The 17,542-nt window shown below is 42.6% G+C and overlaps 1 protein-coding gene across 2 annotated transcripts in view; it reads right to left on the bottom strand.

Moving 5' to 3' along the window:
* Nucleotides 1-17,542, bottom strand: part of INTU (inturned planar cell polarity protein) — a 45,068-nt gene that overhangs the window by 6,142 nt on the left and 21,384 nt on the right. For both annotated transcript variants that reach the window (XM_072119384.1, XM_072119385.1), the window contains exons 3-8: nt 16,682-16,767; nt 14,937-15,140; nt 6,653-6,771; nt 4,349-4,438; nt 3,177-3,254; nt 2,777-2,966 (exon numbers count right to left, since the gene is read on the bottom strand). In XM_072119384.1, the coding sequence (XP_071975485.1) occupies nt 2,777-2,966; nt 3,177-3,254; nt 4,349-4,438; nt 6,653-6,771; nt 14,937-15,140; nt 16,682-16,767 (767 nt within the window). The remainder of the gene's footprint in view (nt 1-2,776; nt 2,967-3,176; nt 3,255-4,348; nt 4,439-6,652; nt 6,772-14,936; nt 15,141-16,681; nt 16,768-17,542) is intronic.

The following is a 17,542-nucleotide window of genomic DNA, read 5'->3' as shown; positions in this document are numbered from 1 at the left end:
TTTCTTCCACTTATTACATGTTCCATGCTTCTCCATGTGATGGAAGCTGCGAGGCAATAATAATAATAATAATAATAATAATCTTTATATTGTGCCATCAAATTCCGTAGCGCTTTACAGATTCTGAAGAACACATTCAAATAATAATAATAATAACAGTCATTTGGAGCAATAAGAGTGAGGGCCCTGCTCGCAAGAGCTTACAGTCTATGAGCATGAAGGGGTGACACAAGAGATATAAGAGTTTGTATAATGGTCAATTTTTACAAGGGAATGATGACGGGTTCCCTTTAAGGTAGAGATTAATCTAAGATCACTGGCAGATTAGAGAGGAGAGGTATAGAGGAGCAGCATTATACAAAGTTTTGTGAATGAGGGTGATTAAACTGTATTCGGAAGGAGAGGGGCAACCAGTGACTGGCACAGACTGTAGGAATCCTGGCTGCTGCATCAAGAATGGATTGTAGAGGAGAGAGTTTAGTGAGTGACCAATTAGTAGAGAGTTACAGAAATCTAGGTGAGAGTGAATTGGACCGACAATAAATGTTTTAGAGGATTCAATTGTAAAAAATGGTCTGATTTCAGAAATGTTTTTAGGGTGCACACGGCAAGAGCGAAGCTAAGTCACCATATACATGTGGATTTACTTGTGGGAATCTAAATAGATTTAATACTAAATTACTTTGAGAGAGAAGACAATGCATCATGGGATCTGTGCGCAGCTTGGATTGGACTCAGCTTGAGGGCAAGTACAGGAAGACATTAGCCCACTGAACCTTTTTCGGAAAAGGAAATGCCATAACTTTGGAAAGAAAAGGGCGAGCAGGACAATATGGGCATCATTCTATTTGTATTTAAAGCGAGAATCACATATGCCAATTTGGTAAACGCATTATAACTTTATAAGTTACGCTTTAACCCTGGATTGGAGATAATCATCTCCATCAAACGTAAGAACAACCTTTTCTAAGTTGGCTGTGTGAATGTATTATCCACGTTTCTTTTCACTGTAAATGTAATTGATATATGTGACAACCATTCTAATTCCTACCAAACCATTCACACAGGGCACCTGAGGTTTCCTACTTTACATGATCATAAGAAAATCATTCAGACCTCACCTATACATAACATATGCCTTGAAAGAACCCGTATTCCACTATAGAAGTAAATGTAATAAATATTGCAGTTCTACAATATGTTCTCCTTGTATTAACATCACTGCAATCTGTTCAATATTAGAGCTATTATGTGATTGACCCTGTTGCTCTGGTACAAACACTGAGATAAAAGGAAAAAATACAAATAACAATGCATCTAAAAGATTACCTTGGGCAATACATTGTGAGCCTGGATAAACTGGACAATACAACCTCTAGTTACATAGTCAGCTAAAATGAAAGCGGATTAGACATTGAAGATAGGATGAAATCCTTCGACAACCAACCCTCAACTTTAAGTAAGACCTTGAAGACTAAAAACAAGTTGGTGTGGGACTTGAGACTGCAGCTAAACTTACAGATGAAGCAGGGCAAGACCCGGGGACTGCCTGTATTTGTTGCACAATGGGACGCATTTCATCCACAATATGATTTAAAGGCAACAGCACACACTTATGCCAGTTAATGATCAACCCAGAATATAGACCAAATTCTGACAGTAGCTCTGTGACCGGAGAAAGTGAGGTACCTATATCTCTCAGGAAAAGCAGAATATTGTCTGCATATAGAGCAATGTGCTCTTCAACACCCACATACCTAAAGCCTTGTACAACTGTAGAGCCATAGAACAGATCTATGGCTACAGAAAAAAGGAAAGGGGAACAGGGGGACCCCTGCCTGGTCCATCTATGAATAGCAAAGCGGTCTGATGATAATTTATTAGCCCTAATGCATGACCCAGTGTGTCCTGTATGACATCTGTACCCATTTAAAATATATGGGTCCATATCCCATTTTGCACCTAACTGCCAACGATCCAACAAAAACGGTCCAAAAATAAATGCCTGGGTCCCCTCTCCTTCCTGCTGCATCTGAGGAGTCAGAAATAATTTTCTTATATTCATTGCTGTAGCGATTCATAGAATGAAGCCTGTTGAGGCCCCATTGACAAGATCTAGAATGACTTCTATCAATCCACTGGCTAGCATCTTAGCTATGAGCTTGACCTCTTGGTGTAGTAATGAGACTGGCCTTTAAGATTCCGGCAGTGTTAGGTCTTTGTCCTGGTTGGGCAGTACCAAATTTGACACTAGTGATAAAACTTACAATTTTTTTTCTTTTAACCATAGAAGTTAAAGTAAAGATCCTCACATACAGCGGCTGTCTGCATATTCGGGAATCTGTTTGTAAATTCAGTACACGGCAGGACTAATTACTGGCGATTTTGCACGGTTATACTAAATTCAGGATCTTAGCAACATGTGCAGGCAGGCTGAGAAGACTGATGGAGACTTTTCACAGCATGATGCAGCCCGGTGGGAAGATTCTGAACCAATGCTGAGAAACTAACATTAATCACACAGATAATACAGCGAATAGTCAAGTGTTATATATAAGAATTAGAAGCAGATTTCCACTAAATGATGTGCGTCTTGAGCCACCCATGTCAGCGCACTACACGTTCACAGTGAGGAGTTGTTTTAATCAAATATTGGTTACACTGTAAACACACCCAGTCTTATAGGTCATAAAAAGAATAGGGCCCTTTGTTACGACAAACTCTCACCAATATATCTTTCCTTTTGCCAGAAACAAAATTATAGTAGTAAAACTACCTTGATATCTTCAGGTAAGGACAGCCACCGTACCCCGGGAAGGTTATCAATCAAGTGGGAGCTACAGGCATCATAGAACTCGGCTCCCCGGCCTGTACTTGCTCGTAGAATAGAGAGCCGCACTGTTCGCTGGAAAAACAGGCTGAAGAAATGATCAAGACGAGGCACATTTTCCGCTTGACAGAAGGCCCTGCAACACAAAAGTGAAAGCCAAATCAAAGAAATGCACACAATACTGTCCGGGATAGGGAAACTTCACTATGGAAAATCCATTTGGACGTACACTATATAGCATGCACAAAGACACTGTAGGAGGGACCCCATATAATCCACAATCTCAATATGATTAGCATGACAATATGCTCGTCACATCTCATTCCCGTAGAGGAAAGCCACTTACCTATCCAAGGACTTGTACATGAAGCGCAATGTTCTGACTAGATCAGCAGTCATGTTCTTCAAATGTAGCAGTGAAACTCTGACAAAAGGAAAGTGAAAAAGTCTGTAAAAAGCCATCACTAAAAACCCTCAGTAGGATAGGATTACAAACTTCTTTATTATAACTACCGTATTTTCCGGACTATAAGGCGCACTTAAAAGCCTTGGATTTCCTTGGAAATCCAAAGTGCGCCTTATAGTCCGGTGCGCCCTATATGAGGGCAGCGGACCCTACTTACATAGGTCCCCGCTACCGGAGACAGCAGATCTCCAGCGGGAACTGCATCCACGCGGCACGAACAACTTCTGCCGCGTGGTCTGCAGTTCCCGCTGGAGATCTGCTGTCTCCGGTAGCGGGGACCCATGTAAGTATGCTATTCTCCACCTCCCCCTCACCTTCCCCGCTCACCTTCCCCGCGTTCCGCGTCTCTTCTCGGCGTCGCGTCCCGTCGGGTCTCCTCTCCGCCCCCGGACCTCCGCCACGCCCCCGACCCTGCGCCTTATAGTCCGATGCGCCTTATATATGGAATTATTACATATATAAGGCGCATCGGACTGTTGCGCCTTATATTCCGGTGCGCCTAATGGCCCGGAAAATACGGTATTATGATCAGAAAAATGTCATCTCTCTTCCAGCCAACGTGGCCAATATTAGTAAGACAAGGATGCACAGTAGATCGGTGACATAATATGTAATAAGAATTCACATTGGTTACGGTTTAAAAGCTATGGAAGACTGTCAGACAATGTTCAAATGTTTTAATATAAGGTTTAACTGCATTACAGTTGCAATATCCATGCTGGTTTGTATAACTGCTTGGTTTAAAAAAAAAAAAAACACACACCATAAAAGCAAGATACACTTACCACATGTGAACACAGATTTATAGGTGGAAATTTAGTAAAAGTGTCTGAGGTAAAATTGTTCTAGTTGCTCAGGCAACCAATCAGAGCTCAGTTTCTATTTTCCCACACCAGTTTATAAAATGAAGACTGATCTCTGATTGGTTTCCATGAGCAACTAGAACAATTTTACCTCAGACACTTCTGATAAATTTCCCCCATAGCGTTTATGATCCCACTAAAACCCACATTAGCAAGAACAATAATACACATTACAATACTGACCCTCACCTCTCAGCTGGAAGAGAAACCAGAAATAAATGCTCAGACTCTTTCCAGTAGGAAACGTGGACCAACTTCTTGTTCAAAACCAAAGATGTGCTAGGAAAGGAAAACTAATACGTCAGTGATGTGCACCCTGTGTTATTTTCAGGCCCACTGCAGATGTTCTTATACAGTTATTACATTACAATATCAATTGCTTTCAGAACGACATCTCTATCATCTACAGCAAAAGAAACAACAGCTATTTTGCTTCTTAAAGTTATACGATCACCATTACACCTCTCATCTTAGGGTGATGCCACACATGGCGTTTTGAATCCGTTTTTAAGCAGTCTGTCCAGGAATCAGCATAATTCATATATAAATGGGTCCTTAAAATATAAGCTTACATGTAATTATTTGCTATTTAAAATTTTGCTCCCCTTAGCAGGAAATGCTGATGACAGACTGTAATGAAGAATTAAAATGCTACTGGCCCTTTAATCAGTCCGTTAATTTCCTCCGCGCGGTCCATTGCAGAGCATACACAGCAGAGAAGATGGCCGCTGGTCACATGTCCACATCACATGTCCTGCACCTGCCTGGGCAGGTCATGTGATCACCACTATGTTTGGCTGTAGTCGGTTGGTTGCACTGCATCCAGTATGGCCAGTGTTGTTGTGATGACAGTTACACATCATTACTATGGTAACAGAGCAAGAAAACCTGTTACATCATCACTGGGAGCAGAGCATAAGAGGAGGAGGAGTTACTGAGAACTAAAGGATCATGGAACTTGTAGTTTCCAGTGGCAGCCATCTTGGTGATAACTTTAGAGAGACCATAAAATTTTGTGAATCATAACATCAAACTATTTAAGCTCCATTTTGTGACTTAATGACATTAAGTTTTGTTACATTCACTTATTTACAGCATTATGGGTTTTTGTATCAGACATTAATATTCCGGAATACCCCTTTAAGATAATTGGTAAAACCTGTTAAAAACAGATGCGTTTTCAAAAAACGCATGCTTTTTTTAACGGACTGCTTAAAAACAGACCAAAAACGGGTTCAAAACGCCATTTGTGGCATCACCTTTACACATTAGTGTGGTCAGTCACGAATCATAAAGTCTGTCAGAATCCACAGAAATTCCAGTGGCAATGCAGGTGAAGTGGGATTTTATAAGAAATTTTTTTTTATCGCAGCACTACCCTGACATTAACATTGATATGAAATGGACAGTGGGAGTGCTGATGACGACATACAGGTGCTTAACTGTATCAGCAAATTTGAACAAGACAGAAAGTAGCACCAAGCACCAATCCACACTGTAGCTATAGATGTATGTGTAAAAATTTTTTTATTTTTCACAAATATTCCCGGGATATTCATCCACTTAAAAGGTATACCTTAGTGCAAACACTTGAAGTATAACAGTTAAAATAAAAATAATATATTATACATAGAAATATACACACTCTTTAAGACCTCAGGCTGGGCTAAAAAAGAGGCAGAAATGGCACTAATAGGGCCCAAGTGCACATTTCTGCCTTTTAAAAATAAAATATAGACTATAAAAACGTGGTCCGTGGATACTATGATTGTTTTGAGTCCTTGTAATGTTTTATTCTTTATTTTTGGTAATTAACAACTAAACAGCAAAAATAAAGAATAAAACATTACAAGACAAAACAATCATAGTATCCACGGACCACGTTTTTGTAGTCTATATTTTATTTTTAAAAGGCAGAAATGTGCACTTGGGCCCTATTAGTGCCATTTCTGCCTCTTTTTTTAGCCCAGCCTGAGGTCTTAAAGAGTGTGTATATTTCTATGTATAATATATTATTTTTATTTTAACTGTTATACTTCAAGTGTTTGCACTAAGGTATACCTTTTAAGTGGATGAATATCCCGGGAATACTTGTGAAAAGTGAAAAATAAAAAAAAATTTTTACTCCTACATCTATAGCTACAGTGTGGATTGGTGCTTGGTGCTACTTTCTGTCAAGTGGGATTTTATACCTTATGTTTATGTTCCATAAAATTCATGCATTTCCTTCATCATACTTGAGTAAAACAAACCTGCAGCATAAAGTCATGATTTTAGCCACACCTTTCCCTAAAAATCTTCTTTTACAAATCCTGTAAATTAGGCTCAACTTCACAGCAATCTCAATAAGAAAAATCAACCTTTGTGGCCCCTCCAGTAGTGGCCATATGGAGGATCACCTTCATTCACGAACACAAATCTAACAAAATGGATGAATAGACTTTTTAATACTTTGGCAAAGAGAGAATTGTTTTAATGATCTAGGTCCTTTACCTGACAATTGCGCCTCCAGTCACGTTTTGAAGCATATCGCTTAGTGTCAGAAATAATCCTCGTACACTTTTCAGCTTCTGGGATGCCTCAGACACAGGGTACTGGTAGAGAATTTCCTGCTGTAGGAAGATGAGTAAGTGTATGGTTAATCATACAAGACACTACAAGCTATGAGGATGACCCAGTATGTATCCCACAGGGGTGGCAAAAGTGCTCCCTGCAGAAAAGACGGACAGTGGTCGCTGACAGCCTATTAGGCCAAATGTCTAGGACAAGCCTAAGGGATTATTCAAATATATACAACTCCACTCCTATTACAGGTACACACTGTAATACTAAAGTAAAAATCCTTGTACTAGTATTTCACATACTACAGGATACACCTGACTATTGAGAAATATGGAATTAGACCTACTAGAAATTTGGTTTCCATTGGTCCACCATGATGGCCAAGCTGAAATAAATCATAGGAGACGCAGTGGGAAAAATATGAAATACCAATTAAAACTTTGCTGATGATCTATGAAGGTGGGGGAGCAATTACACTAACTGAATGAGGCTTTCTTGTTTAGTATTGGTACTGGGCCTAATCCAACATACTGAATAGATAGATCGGTTATCAAGTCTGGAATTTATCTGTGGAGCTCTCTCGAGGTTAAGATTTGACATGGTGAAAAAGTAAGGGAATCAACACAAACTAAGCTGGAATTGTATCTGATGCTTCTTAAGCATGTGTCATAGGGCTTATTCAAACAACTGTAATGGGGCCATAATCATGGCTCACATTGAGCTTTATGGAACAAGGTCACAGTTTGGCGAGCATTTGGTGTCTCACCACACTGTAACTGCTCATCTTTTTATGGAGAGGGGAGGAGTGAGGAACACTCGCCCCTCCTCCCGGGTGTGAGCTATGTCAGGGTTCCGAAAGGGCAACATGAAAAAGTTTTGTACAAGTTGTACCTTTTGGTGATATCCATAAATATCTATAAACCTGACTGAATTTTATGAGCTCTCTCTCTAGGGCAGCGATGGCGAACCTTTTGGAGGTCGAGTGCCCAAACTGCAACCCAAAACCTGCATATGTTTTGCAAAGTGCCAAAACAGCAATTCAAGCAGTAACGTATTTCAATTTTCTTGTCTGTGCTGTACCACAGCTTTCAATGGGCCTGAGGGCACCAATATCTCCAAGGAGAGGAAATTTGGATTGCCACTAGAGCTTCCCTTGACAGCTCCCTGCAGAGGATGATTCAGGGGTCACACAGAAGGAGCTCCAATGATAACCTGGCCCTGTCCACACCTCCTCCCTCTTCCCGCAGTCTCAGGTATGCTAATACTAAGCATGGCAAGTCCTGGGACTGTAGTAGGATCCCTGTCTGGCAAACTCTACCATGGGACAACAGCCTGAGTGCCCACTGAGAGGGATCTAAGTGCCACTTCTGGCACCCGTGCCATAGGTTCGCCACCACTGCTCTAGGGGGTGACCCCCCCAAACTAATTTTAGAATTCTAAAATTTTATCATTTTAATTTCGATGCGGGTTACTGTATGACATAAATAACATGATACAGTTATTCTGTGGGTCAGTCCGATTCTGACGATACGTCTTTCACAAATTTTGTAGTTCTGCTTATGTTATCCAATGAAAACAACGGATGGAGCATGTTAAAGGAGTTAGCCACTTATACCAAACTTTAAGAGGGCAAGTATAAAACCCCAATAGGGTCACCCATATTATATTTACCTTGTTAAAGTTTGGTGTTCACTGCAGGACACTTGAGCCCTGAGCAGCAGGACGTGTGACTCAGCTGCTATGTGAGGCAGTTCTCACATAGGATACTTTCAATGCCATGGCCTATGGGGTTAAAGGTCCACAACTGGCTTTGAAACAGAACTTAACCTTTGGGCCAGGAGTCCTCCCTTCAGTACGTGCCGTGCTTCTGCTCCAATCACATGGGCTAAACTCCTGGGCCACTGCAAGCCTCTGAATGTAACTTTATGTAGCAGGGTGTTAATATACCGGCCATCACAACATACAGTAAAGATGTGGTGTGCCTAAAGGCTAAAATCATCTCAAAAGACGGTTCTGCTATAAAGTTTACAGTTATAAATTTTATATGTTAAACAAGTTATATATCTTACAAGAATAAATTTCCTTCTTGGTGATCACATATTTTATATCCCCAAATGAATGCAGAGGCATAGACGTGGCTTGGACCAAAATAGTCAAGATTTAAACCAGATTTAGTCACTTCAAAGGCGCTGCCTTAACCACGGGATGATCCCTAAAGTCCACTCTGTATGCTCAGCATATTCCCTGACTTTTCCAATCTACTGAAGTGAAAGATTAAAATAACAATCCAATGAGTGGCACATGGTCTTTTATAAGACGCTAAATATAAACTCCCCACAATTTGGGATTTGGTAGCAGTCAGATATTCTCTCTGCGGTGTGCAAGACAAATAACCAAAGTATTACAAAAAATGAAAACTTTAAAGTCATCTTTTAAGGTATTCAGTCTTCTATCAGGCAGGGCAGATGTATCTTGAAACATGTTAGTTTTTTCCCATAGCCCGGACACACAACTCACTGCAGAATGTAGCACACAACTCCAGTGGTGCGCAACCACAGCAGACCCACCTCATTTGCCCCTAACCATAGATAGCACCGCACCCCACCATGTATTATAGGTGGTGATAGCCCTTTCATCCCTTTACCTCTACAGTTTACATGGAATATGGTATGTGACCAGATGGAACTGCATTATAAAAGGATTTGTGAAGAAATTTTCCTAAGCCTGAAGAATTTCTGTTCCATTAATGAGACTCTAATTGATCCAAGTCTCTGAACTTGAGTCCAGTGTAACATCATATTACATCAGACCCTGGTGAGCTTTATACAAAAGATATATTATCTCAATGGAAATGCCAGAAACAGGTCCCTAGGCAACAAAATCAAGTGAATAAGATGCTTTAGTGAGATACAAACTTTATTTACAAGCAATGTGCATTCAGTAACTAGACACATACTACAGTGTGTGTGTGTGTGTGTGTGTGTGTGTGTGTGTGTGTGTGTGTGTGTGTGTGTGTGTGTGTGTGTGTGTGTGTGTGTGTGTGTGTGTGTGTGTGTGTGTGTGTGTGTGTGTGTGTGGTTTCCCCTGAGATCCAACAATACATTTTTTGATTATAGTTGGCCAGGGCAAATTCTACTCATATATAGCTTCTCTTGTCTGCACAATGCAGTGTGAGCTGTGCACCTACCTTTTCCATTACAAAAGGAGCTGACACAGAAACTTCCTGCTAGCAAGCAGCATTGTGCACAGACTTACTCTACAAGCAAGATAAGGGCTTTATAGCAGGGGAAGGAGGAATATAGCAGAGTTCACTCTGTGTGTGTTAATGTTGAGATAAAGTATAGCTGACAGTGTATGTTATAGGTGAGATAGCCTGGTGTCATTCTGCATTATATCCATCTCATGGATCATCATCTCTCTTTTTCTATGTGGCAGATATTAGTGAATGGCCAGAAGCCAAGTCAAATGAAAGTGTAGATAAAACCCTCGACCCTGATAATTAAAGGGGTTAAAGTTGATTATGGCCGGGCTGGTGCGGGTTATTTAAAAATAATAAACGTGTACTTACCTCCTCCGGCGCCACTGAGGTCCCGCGGTCCATTTGATCCTTGTCCCTGTTTGTTTACAGGGGCACAGAAGCCGCACACAGAGAATTTCCGGTCTGTGATGTGGCCAGCTCCTCCCATCCGTCCCTATATTTTAGCGTTGTAAGTGCTCGGAAATGGTGTTGGATGGGAGCTTCCGGCCGGCCAGAAGTTCCTTGTGCGCCCATGTAAACAAACTGGCGCACAGATGAGACGGACCGCAGCGCGGGACATCAGCAGCACCGGAGGAGGAAAGTACAGGTTTGTTATTTTTAAATAGCCCTCCCCAGCCCAGCCCTAAATAAATTTTTATACCCAGATAACCCCTTTAACCACATAGTCAGAGCAGGGATCATATAGCCCACATTTACTAAAAACAGTAAAAACTGCAGAGGGCGCCGGATTCATGATTTGGGGTCCGCTCTTCACGAATCTGGTGCTCCCTGCACTGCTCCATCACCTTTTTTTTTGGTGCACCTTTAATATCAGACACATTTCTGTGAAAATGAGCACCGCAATGTTCATTTCACTCCAGAAATTTATGTTGCATGATATCGCTTGCAGCTGTGCCACAAAATGGTTGTGTGAGCAGTTTGCACCTAAAAAGAATGTGCAAAGTCCGCCAGAAAAATGGTGCACGGCACTTAGTAAATGTGGGCTAATGTGTCTTTAAAGGTTTCTCTTTAAAGGAAACCTACCACTATGGATCTAACTATTAAGGTAGATCCGTTGGTAGGTGCATCTAACATATGTAAGGATAGCCCTTTTTAGGGCTAATCCTTTACTCCCCTCTATCTTAGCTAGTCTTTAATCAGGGTAGTATGCAAATTTTCTAAAGGGGCTACTGGGCGTGGAGCTGAGGCGACAGGCTGAGCCTCTTTGATACTCCTACCCAGACATCTTAAGTGCGCAGCTACAAGGAGCTGCACACCCTCGCCCACAAAGCAGAGTTCTGTGCATGCGCAGTAGCTCAGGCTTTGCAGCAGAGATTGCGCAGCCGTTGGCCTGTGTTTTGCGCATGCGCAAAACTCCGGCTTTGCGGACGAGTGTGCGTAGCTCCTTGCAGCTGTGTGCTGAAGATGTCTGGGTAGGAGTATGACAGCACAAGCTACTCCACGCCCCAGTAGTCTCTTTAGAAAATTTGCATATTACCCTGATTAAAGATTAGCAAAGATAGAGGAGAGTAAAGGATTAGCCCTAAAAAGGGCTATCCTTACATACGTTAGTAGGTAGATCCTAAATGGTAGGTTTCCTTAAAGAATCTTGTCTTTGTGGGAATACCCCTTTAAGAAACAGACTGCAGCATGCCTCTTAGTTACTATGTTACTTCAATGTTGCAAAGGCAAATCTGTCTACAGGATTGAAGATAAGTCTCTCTCTTCTCTGTACACAGCTGTGAGTATTAACCCTTCATCCTCTCCCTGGCTGTAGTATGCTATTCTATTATATTCAAAGATCAAGCTGAAAGTAAAGGGGTAAAATCTCACTGCCAGAGCTGTTTAACCAAACACAGGGAGATTAGATGTGAGTTCATGCAACTCCATAGACACTATACAGGCCAAGGGAGGTATATGAAGTATATTAGAAAAAATGTTTACCACATCCTCCCACACAATATAAATACATTTATCTCAAATCACAGTTACGCTTTAAATCACATTCAATGAAGTTACCATTCTCATGACAAGGGAAAATAAACTGTATCTGCAAAAGAATGTTTTGTGACTCCTAAAGAATGCCCAAAACTACTCCCTTGGCTCTTAGTAAAAGCTGTAGCAAGCTTCTGGTTAAATAAAGTAGCAGATACTCAGAGCAGGGAAGCCTAAGGAACATTTCAATGGAGGGAGTAAAAAGCACTGCAATTTCAGAGCTTTAAGTGCAGCTACAATCTTGGAATATAAATTTCAAATGCAGTTTTTTTAATAGCCCATGGAACTTCTAAACCCAGAGTGAATAGAAATGTAAATAAAGTATAAACCATATTGAATCTTTTCCAACAGAACTGTATACCAATCTACTCAGTTCCTCCTACTGTAGAATATGTTGCCTGCAGGGGGGGTCACCATGGGCAATGCTCTATCTATTGCTGTCTGAAGGTAGGACTGCATGGTTATGGTCACAGTGGGGTCCCTGCAGTCATGCTTGTACACAATATATCAATAGTTTTTTTAGGAATGTAATAAAAGCTAGGAAATATATTATCCTGGGACGAGCTGATGTGCTGTAGGATGTAAGTAAAACATTGTACACATTGAGCTCCCCCAGATCTATAGAGCATGTGGCACACAGTTTGGGAACATCCCCCAGCTTACAAAGAAATTTTTTTTCCCAACAGAAAATGATGTAACGTAAAATACTCCCGATTACTGGTAGACACATGTGCGGAGCAGGCAACGATGAGAGGATTGTAAAGCACTATATGAAGCTCAAGACTATAATACAAGCCTATGAAGCTATATAAACATTTCACACAAACTACAAGCCTCCAGTCTGTATGGAATAAACTTCAGCAAGAAGCCAGACTGGATTTATTAACATATTCATCACTAGGGACTGGTGGTAAAACATTGGGTTCTTACTGTAAAACATGACAAGGTGTAACCTTTTGCAGAAATCAGTGATCCAATCTGTGCATGGGGAACAATTTTGGGCGAGTTTGCCGTAATTCACACCTAAACTACTGTTGTCCATTGCTCTTTTCTGTTATGAAAGAGAATAACAGACACCCAAGGCTACATTTACATCTACTATTTTTGACAGGTTCCGCATGTATGCCAGGAAAGCTCTCAGCATACATACTGAATGTGACCATAGGAATATACTGTCAGGCGCAGACCTTGTAGTCTTTATTATGCAGCAGCTCTCATCTATACAGTCTCTTGTGAGTCTGCAGTTGTCTCAATGCTTAGAGGAGCAAACTTTCTGTAACCATTTAATTCTGTTTTTCTTACTAGGAAGAAAGAATTCTGCAGAAAGTAGCACACACACAGCAAAACTACATTTAGATGCACACACACAGCTCTGGTACATTAACACGCAGATCTGCTACGTTCCCAGTCCTAGCAGGAGTATAAAGAGTACTACTTCTCCCATTCTCTGGCTCCACCCCACAATGTGCCTGATCGCATGCTTCTTGCATCACTGTGATGTCATGTGGGACAGGCAGAGGCAGGGTCGAGGGAGCGAGCAGCGCAGAGGCAGGGTCGAGGGAGCGAGCAGCGCAGAGGCAGGGAGCGGGAGCGAGCAGCGCAGAGGCAGGGAGCGGGAGCGAGCAGCGCAGAGGCAGGGAGCGGGAGCGAGCAGCGCAGAGGCAGGGAGCGGGAGCGAGCAGCGCAGAGGCAGGGAGCGGGAGCGAGCAGCGCAGAGGCAGGGAGCGGGAGCGAGCAGCGCAGAGGCAGGGAGCGGGAGCGAGCAGCGCAGAGGCAGGGAGCGGGAGCGAGCAGCGCAGAGGCAGGGAGCGGGAGCGAGCAGCGCAGAGGCAGGGAGCGGGAGAGAGCAGCGCAGAGGCAGGGAGCGGGAGAGAGCAGCGCAGAGGCAGGGAGCGGGAGAGAGCAGCGCAGGCAGGGAGCGGGAGAGAGCAGCGCAGAGGCAGGGAGCGGGAGAGAGCAGCGCAGAGGCAGGGAGCGGGAGAGAGCAGCGCAGAGGCAGGGAGCGGGAGAGAGCAGCGCAGAGGCAGGGAGCGGGAGAGAGCAGCGCAGAGGCAGGGAGCGGGAGAGAGCAGCGCAGAGGCAGGGAGCGGGAGAGAGCAGCGCAGAGGCAGGGAGCGGGAGAGAGCAGCGCAGAGGCAGGGAGAGGGAGAGAGCAGCGCAGAGGCAGGGAGAGGGAGAGAGCAGCGCAGAGGCAGGGAGAGGGAGAGAGCAGCGCAGAGGCAGGGAGAGGGAGAGAGCAGCGCAGAGGCAGGGAGAGGGAGAGAGCAGCGCAGAGGCAGGGAGAGGGAGAGAGCAGCGCAGAGGCAGGGAGAGGGAGAGAGCAGCGCAGAGGCAGGGAGAGGGAGAGAGCAGCGCAGAGGCAGGGAGAGAGCAGCGCAGAGGCAGGGAGAGGGAGAGAGCAGCGCAGAGGCAGGGAGAGGGAGAGAGCAGCGCAGAGGCAGGGAGAGAGCAGCGCAGAGGCAGGGAGAGGGAGAGAGCAGCGCAGAGGCAGGGAGAGGGAGAGAGCAGTGCAGAGGCTCTGCTCTCTCAGAGATTGGATGAAACACTGTCAGTGCATCCACTGATCTCCAGGAAAGCAACCTGGATGATCTGGCAGGGCTGGACACTCCTGACTTAAAAAATAAGTCCGTACACGGTAATGTTATATCTTTTTAAGAATGAAAAATATTAATTTTTGGAGACAGCAAGTACTTTGCATGGATGCTTATAATAATTTGTCTATATCACAGAATTTATGTTATATCTAATTCAGGCGAATTTCTACCTATCAGTAGTCCTTATCCCAGAGATGACACAAAGCCATGGTAATTCACAGGGGGTCACAATGGGATAAAATGAAGACAACTGAAGAGGAGATAGAAAGAACTAAATGACATGGGTTATACAGACATAACTTTTTTAGTGCTTTTTTTTCAAAGTAGTACCAAAAATTAATTAAAACAAAAAGGTTATTGTTGTCCCAAATTTATTATGACTTCTTACCTCTTCCTTTGAGGTGTCAGAATCCAGCCTGAGTGTCAGGTACATTACTATATGAGGCATATCTTGTAGGATCTGCTGGTGGTTGCCATGTTCTTCACCCCAGATCAGCTTGGTCATATTGTTCATAGGCGGCTGTGGTACATAATTTATATTTGGAGATGGAATCTGAGTATCAAACACAGTTGTTTCAAACGTCAGCTTTACCTAAAGGGATAAAAGAAAAAAAAATTCTCAAATCAAACATGTATCTTTTTACTTAAAATATGCAATAACTGCACTATGCCCACTCACCTCATGTCCCCATCTTCCCTAGATCGTGAGCCTGCCCCGGCAGGGTCTTCCTCCCACTCTTTAGTGTTTGTATTTTGCATTTGTCCTTGTATTAATGTAATGTATGTGAACCCATTATTGATTGTACAACACCATGGAATTAATGGAATTAACCAGGAAGAAGAAGGTGAACTCCAGCAGACCTTGGCGCTGCAGCGACACCTGCAGGAACTCGGGCGCACGATGTTATTGAATCCCGGCATACCCGAATCCTCGTCGGACAACGTGCCGCGGGATTGCGACTGGACCGGGTAAGTAAATGTGCCCCTTTATCTCCCAGTTTTCAATCTTATGGCTTTCCATTAGATAAAGTCCATTTCTTTTATTAAAATACATAGTTATCTTTGCTTGCTCTCCACGGAAACATTAGTGGAAAAATATTTTCCCTTGTAAAGTTATTGCTGCAGGCTGTGAAGCAAGAATTTGCTACAAATCCATTAAATTCTGGACAATGACTAATTCAGTGCAGCTTTCAATAGTTTTTCCACTAAATACACTTGTCCCCTATCCACGCCCAGCAATCACAAGAACAGGAATCTGCAAGAATAATAATATCAATTATACAAGTCCCCTAAGATGCCCAATATAGGACTGAGCACTGGTGCACATGCCCATTCAGGGTGCCATTCAATTTTATGGGACACAGATGCCCACAGAAGTAAATTGAGGACAGGCCACCAGTGGTCCACTACTCCATTCTGTATGGGGCACTTTAGTAGTCTTGTGAGTCTAGCAGTCGGAAGCCCACTCATATCGACCGGACACTTATTGTCTATTTAGTGAGTAGGGAGTACTGGTTTCTACACAACCAATGTTATTTGAGTGAGAATGTGATCATTTTTGCCAGAAAGCTGCAGAAAGCTGGAGACCTGTGTGATCATACCACGGTGTATGTTGCACATTTTTATTACAGTATTGTAATTGGAATCCTGTGAGAGATCTCACCACCCCCTGGGGAGGAATGAGGGGTGCAATTTGATACAATAAGATCAATTTGAGTGCAATTTGATGCAGAAAAAAAAAAAAATCTACAGTTTAAGGAGAGCGTTCCCCAGTGCTCATAGTACAGCGACAATCCTAGAATATAAATGCATTTTTCACAGCTTTGTGGCAAGAATTGTGATTATTTTCTCCTCTATGTGGGGGAGTGGCCAGCAGCGAAGTGAGGCACACCTGCTATTACCTGCGACCATTGAAGTCTGAGCGGATGATGTTAATAGTGTAGTATAGGCATAGAATTGTATGCGGCACATGAGGAAGTCGGAGCCTTCTGATGTATCTAGCACAATGCAAGGGTGTGACTTTTATCTTATGCCGGTGTATGATGTGCTGGCACATGACAAATGTCCTCCTTTCCCTTTTTTTGGCATTTACCAGCTAATCACAAATAAACATAATAAAACAGAACATTTTACCTGCATGGGTCCCGGTATACAAGACAAAACCCTCTCTATGTTTTCTGTGTTCACTTCCACATCATTTACCGCAACAAGAGCATCTCCTGGTAAAAGAACGAAAAAAAAAACATATATGAAACACATAGATAAGACAGTTCTCCCCAAAGCAACCACTTTGGTTGCCGGCTAGTATTTTTGGCTCACGGAGTTCACTGTGAAAGGGGTATATGGAATATAAAAAGGTATATGGACATCTTAAACTATCTAGGCGTAGATCTAACTGGCTTCTAATAGTCTGTCCATTCATGTTCTATATGATCCACCATTTCTTAAAGTGGCCAGGTTATCTCCAGGGATTTCTGAATGGATATGCGCTGACCAGCTGATGGCCAGACTGGCATTATACTGAAAAGAGGTCGTCATGGTGAGACATCCCCCTTAAAGGAATTTATATTGTCGGTCTGCAGGAGGATGGGAGCAGCAGTGTAATGAATGATTATTAGGAGCAGCAAGAAGCCACATGCAGTGAACTATTCCGTTTTGTAAAACCTAAGTATTTCTGTATACACATACACTGTGTGTATATACTTGACCTTGATAGACATTTATCTATATGAATTTACCTGAGAAGTCAATTCTTTTCTATTATCCAAGCATGAAGTTGAGCATAAAAAGCAGCCAAGGAGTATGTTTTGATCCCCTGTAAGTTGCTGGGGCTACCCAGAGTTTTGGCCTGCAAACACCTTACCTGAGTTTTTCAGGCTAAAAGCTAAATACAAATACTAATTATTGATCTAATCTATGGATAGATCATTAAAGGGATTGGCCCGGATTTCATATAGATTATATCAGACTACATAGAAGAGAACTATCAGAAGT

Source organism: Engystomops pustulosus, chromosome 1 (genome assembly GCF_040894005.1).
Source record: "Engystomops pustulosus chromosome 1, aEngPut4.maternal, whole genome shotgun sequence".
Taxonomy (NCBI): domain Eukaryota; kingdom Metazoa; phylum Chordata; class Amphibia; order Anura; family Leptodactylidae; genus Engystomops; species Engystomops pustulosus.
Note: the sequence above shows the minus strand (reverse complement) of the source record. Positions and strands in the feature narration are given on the sequence as shown.